General features: G+C 33.2%; 1 protein-coding gene across 1 annotated transcript; it reads right to left on the reverse strand.

Moving 5' to 3' along the window:
• Nucleotides 1-1,813: 1,813 nt before the first annotated feature.
• LOC132189588 (mogroside IE synthase-like) lies at nt 1,814-3,564 on the reverse strand (the record flags this gene model as incomplete). Its single annotated transcript, XM_059604336.1, is given in 3 exon segments — nt 1,814-2,327; nt 2,521-2,883; nt 2,978-3,564. Coding segments are annotated over 3 exon segments (1,313 nt in total), but the record flags the coding sequence as incomplete, so codon positions are not given.
• Nucleotides 3,565-5,129: the final 1,565 nt, after the last annotated feature.

A 5,129-nucleotide genomic window follows, 5' to 3' on the forward strand; every position in this document is an offset into this window, starting at 1 on the left:
TTTTTAGTTGTTTAAAGAGGACATTGTCATAATTAAAAGTTTGAAAAGAAGATTATTAATTGAGTAGTAGTTTGAGGGGGTATGTAGACTTTTCCCTTAAATTTATAATTTGAGATGTTAATTAATGAATTTGTTTTGTAGTTTATGCTTCTTTTTTTGACTTGACGTACCATGCAAACAAAAAAATCTATGGGTCCAAAAGCGTCATGGCTTGCGTTAGCTAGGTGCAATGATTTGCTACCAAAATATATAAAAGAGAAACAAATATTTAATTGTAATTGTTCTATGAAAAATGACAAAATGTCTCAGTCTCGAGTACGTATATCCAACCAAATAACCTTTTTTTTTTTTTTTTTTTTTAATTTTTCCAGTGCACCCAAGCATATCATTATAAAAATAAAAAAATAAAAAATAAAAAAAAAAATTTACGTACACTTTTACATGTTCAAACTTCATAATTTGACATAACACTAAAAAGACTATTAAAATTTAAATAAATTACTATTAATAATAATTTTTATTGTCACATAAAAATATATAAAGAAAAAAGTGATAGATTTTAGAAGAATAAATTCTCTTATTTTACAATATATTTTCGGCTTACAGAAAGTCTATTATGTATAGATTTAAGAAGATGGAGCACATCCCTTGAAATTTGAATCAAGGTTCAAATCATGTATAATCAGCCTTTTTAACTTATGAGATTACTACACAATAAATCCAAATTTTTTAGATGCGTTCATTTATCAAAAAGTGAGTAACGAAATTTGTCAAAACCTAAAAGTCAGCTGGTGTTCCTATATGGTCGGTTGACTGGTTGGTTTAATGCAACACATGCCCGATGATGGCAACTTTGATGTTTTGTTGTCTTGTGGGATCTAGTTTGATGTGTTTTATGAGAAAGCATTTTTGTTAGGTTAAGAATAACATGAGTAAATGTATAAAAGCTCATAAAAGCCAAAGACAAATTTTATAACTTTCTAAAACCCAATAAGTACATTGACAAGCACGAAAAGCATATGGACTATTTTTTGATTTAACCCTTTAAATAATTATATTCACTTGCCAAAACCTTCCTCGTGTAAGTTTAGTCGGAAAGAAAAGGAGAGAAGGTTCCTCACAACTCATGTAAAAGTTATAGCTTTGTGAGGAAAAGGACGAGGAGAAAACAACTACAGAAATTTGCATTGAGGCTAGTGGCTTTGAATGGGTTTGCATTGCAAAAGGGCTTCCTTGCAAATTAGTAAAATACTGTGGAAGAAAGCTTTGAAAGTCAAAAATTAGTAGCTCATAATTATTGGATGTAGATTCATTGCATTTCATCTTTGTTTGGGTTGAGGAGAGAAGCAACAAGGAGTTAAATAAGAGTAAATTAATATACATATTAGGACTCTCTTTCTAACTCAAAAATCTAAGCTAATAGAATTGAGTCTACTTATGTATATTAAGTATTATTGTGTTTTTTTTTTTTTTTTTTGATTAAAAAAAAAAGCCAACAACAAATAGGAAAAAAATCAACAACAGAGACTAATTAAACTATAAGAGAATATCTAGCTAGCCGAATAGGCAAATGATTCATAATAGCTAAATTTGACTATTATGAGCTATTTTCTACATTGGACAGAGTAGCTACCTTAACATTTTTCCGTAGTGTGAACAATAAACATGCTCTTCTGCCTATTTACTATTCACACTACAAAAGTTTTTTTTAAAAAAAAAAATAATTCTCTCTTTTTCTTTTTTTCTTTTTTCATTATCTCTCCTCCCTTTTCTTTCACATTTTTAACCACACAAAAAGAATATTTAAAGAAAATAGAGAGTAAAATAAAAAATTTATTGAAGTGTGTATATTGAACAAGAAGTAACTAAGATATATATAATTTGAACCAATCCACAATTATTACATGAACGGCATTTGTCATAAACAGCAGCAACTTCGGAAATGGATGTGTTCTATGTTGGACTTAGGAATGAACCAATTTCGCTACAAATTCTTCAATGTTTTTGTCAGAACTTCCACCCTCGTCAACAGCCTCTTTGGCCAATTTCCTCCATTTTAAAGCATTTTTCTTTATCTCTTCCGCTCTCTCTCCCTCCATTATTTCCCTGATGCAATGTTCAAGAGCTTCCCTCCTGACTAACCCTTTCTCATCAGCCGGAGCTTTTAGTCCCATCTTCCAAACATCCATAATATACTTTGCATTCGTGCTTTGGTCTGTCCATTGTGGCACTGCAACCATCGGAACACCAAAACTGAGGGCCTCCAACGTAGAATTCCATCCACAATATTGTGTAACAAAGCATCCCACGGCCTCGTGAGTTAAAACCTGTTAAAATATAAATTAAATGATTAAATTCATTAATTTCTATTATTAGAGCAAAGGTCTTAGTGTTAACCCCATCTCCATCATTCACCGCTCATTACAATTAAAATGTGTTAGAATATAAATTAAATAATTAAATTCATTTATTTTTTATCAGTTTGTTAAGCTTTTAAGATAAGTAGTGATTTAAACAAACCTCTAGCTGAGGACACCAATGAACTATCAATCCCTTCTCGGACGTCTCCTCCACAAAAGTTTTGGGGAGCTTTGACTCTTCTAATGCCCTCACCACCCACAAGAAGCTCATGTTGCTCATTTTCAATCCCCAAGCTAGTTCTTCCATTTGCTCAACTTGAAGTTCGGCAAAACTCCCAAAAGAAACATAAACAACCGACCCCTTTGGACGATCATTTAACCATTTCATGCAAGCATCGGTGTTGGGCTTGAAGATGCTCAAACCATACTCTTTGTCATTTTCAAGTCGCTTGTCTAGGAACATAGATGGTATAGTTGGTCCTATTGTCCTCAATGGCCATATCTTTCCCATCCAATCCACCACCTACAAAAGAATCAAAATCAAGCTATCATAAAGCTTCTCAAAAGAAAAAAGAAAAAACAATTGAGGAAATTAGTGAACACAAGCCCTTAATTACCTCTTGCTCCAATTCATAAAACGTGTTGACAAGCACCCAATCAGCTTTATCAACGTTGGAGAATTGACTCACCAACATGTCATAGTAAGCCGGATAGGATCCAAAATCATGAATAAAGGAAGGCAAATCTTGAGGTTTGAGTGGTGGCGACCCAGGAAGCAAAATTTCAGTCTCTGAAAGAGGGAGTTTTAGCACTCCTTTGTGGACATGGTAGTATATATTATCAACAACACAAGATTGAGTGAAAAACACAGCTCCGAGCAAGCCAAACTTTTTGGCTACGTCTAGACCCCATGGCAAGAAAGGATCATAAACAACACAATCAACCGGGCAGCCTGAGCTAGAAAGCTTCTCAATAAGCTCAGCCAAAGTTTGAGACCCGACTCGCTGGAAACGCTCCAAATAGGCGTGGACGCTCTCTGCTTGTGTTAACCCGCCTTCATCATAGCCGTCAGAGATTTTCTCGAGAGCAATGGAGGTGGCTTCTTTTTGCATGGTGTTGGAGACGGATTTGGTAATGACTACTGTTACTTTTACCCCTTTTTGCTCCAAACGCTTGGAGAACTGCATCATGGGATTAATGTGGCCTTGGGCTGGAAAGGTTAAGACCAAACAATGAGCTCTGAAGACATTCCTTTCCATTTCCAAATATTCTTGCTTTTTCAACTTCTCTGATCTCTCTCTCTGTGTATGTGTTTGAGTACCTTCTCATATATAAACTAGAAAATGAAGTGAACAATTTGTATACGAAATTCTGCGGTGCATATATGTCCTTATCAAATGAGAAATCTGAATCTGGAATTCTGTGGTGTGTGTGTCTTTATTATAAAAGAGGGTTAAATACTAAATACCCCCCTGAGATTTCACAACTTTTTTTTTTTTTTCTCTTAGGGTTTGATTTTTATCATAGGAGGTCCCTGTGATTTTGATAATAGACCAAATTAGTCATTCTGTTAATTGACTTAACGGAATTCCACGTGGACCAATCAGATGTTAACACGTGGCACCTACTTAATTTTTTTAATTTTTTTTTTAAAAAAAAATTAAGTAAGTGCCACGTGTCGATATTTGATTGGCCCACGTGGAATTTCGTTAAGTCAATTAACAGAATGACTAATTTGGTCTATTATCAAAACTACAAGGACCTCCTGTGATAAAAATCAAACCCTAAGAAAAAAAAAAAGTTGTGAAACCCCAGAAAATATTTAGTATTTAACCCTATAAAAGAAGTTAGTTCAAGTCCTTTTCAGCTTTCCATATTATATACTCCTGTTGGTTCAATTATAGTCAGTAGGCGGTCGATAGACCATAAATAGTTAATTTGCCCACCTTTAATTGAATTTGTAAATTCATATGGGTCTCATACGAACAACAGTGAATTCATCCATTAATTACATGAAAATTGGTAAAAAATTGGATGAAAAATATTTTTTTATCATTTCTTTTATGATAAAAGACAAAAAGGAGAAAAGAGCAAAAAGTCGTCAGGAAATCATTCATTGGACAGAAGATTGCAAATTAGATAAGGTAGATAGAAAATACATTTCAACCACTGAATTTTTTTTTTTTTTTTTCCTGGAATTTAATTAAGTCCTAGCACGTAGCCTTCAATCTCTTGCAAAAAGAGTAGTGTTGCATTACAGTATATTATATAGTTGTACTCGAAAAACCGTCTTTAGCGACGATCCAAATATCATCCCTAATAACATTGAAAGTGGCTGCTAAAAACACCTCCTATAAGATGACTTGTCGTGTTAGTATCATCTTATTAGTGACGACCAATTGTTATAATGAAAAGTTACCCTATATTTGCACATCCGGCTAATTTGTACTACGTGGGATTGACTTTATAATCTGAACTTATATATATATATATATATATATATATATATATATATATATATATAGCTGGTGATATATTGGAATTTTATATATAGATAATTTTTTTCTTCAGTTTATTTACTCGTTTAATTGGAAACTAATAAGGATGGTCCGGATGGAAATGCATGAGAGTATACAATCATTAGAGTTATGCTACCTTTTTAAATCACTTTTTCATTTTGGATGTGTTACCTTAATTTAAAACCCAATCCCCTCGGCTTCAAGCCTTCAAGCCTTCAAGCAGCAACTTCCTAATCAAGCTCAGTTTACA

Source organism: Corylus avellana, chromosome ca1 (genome assembly GCF_901000735.1).
Source record: "Corylus avellana chromosome ca1, CavTom2PMs-1.0".
Classification (NCBI taxonomy): Eukaryota; Viridiplantae; Streptophyta; class Magnoliopsida; order Fagales; family Betulaceae; genus Corylus; species Corylus avellana.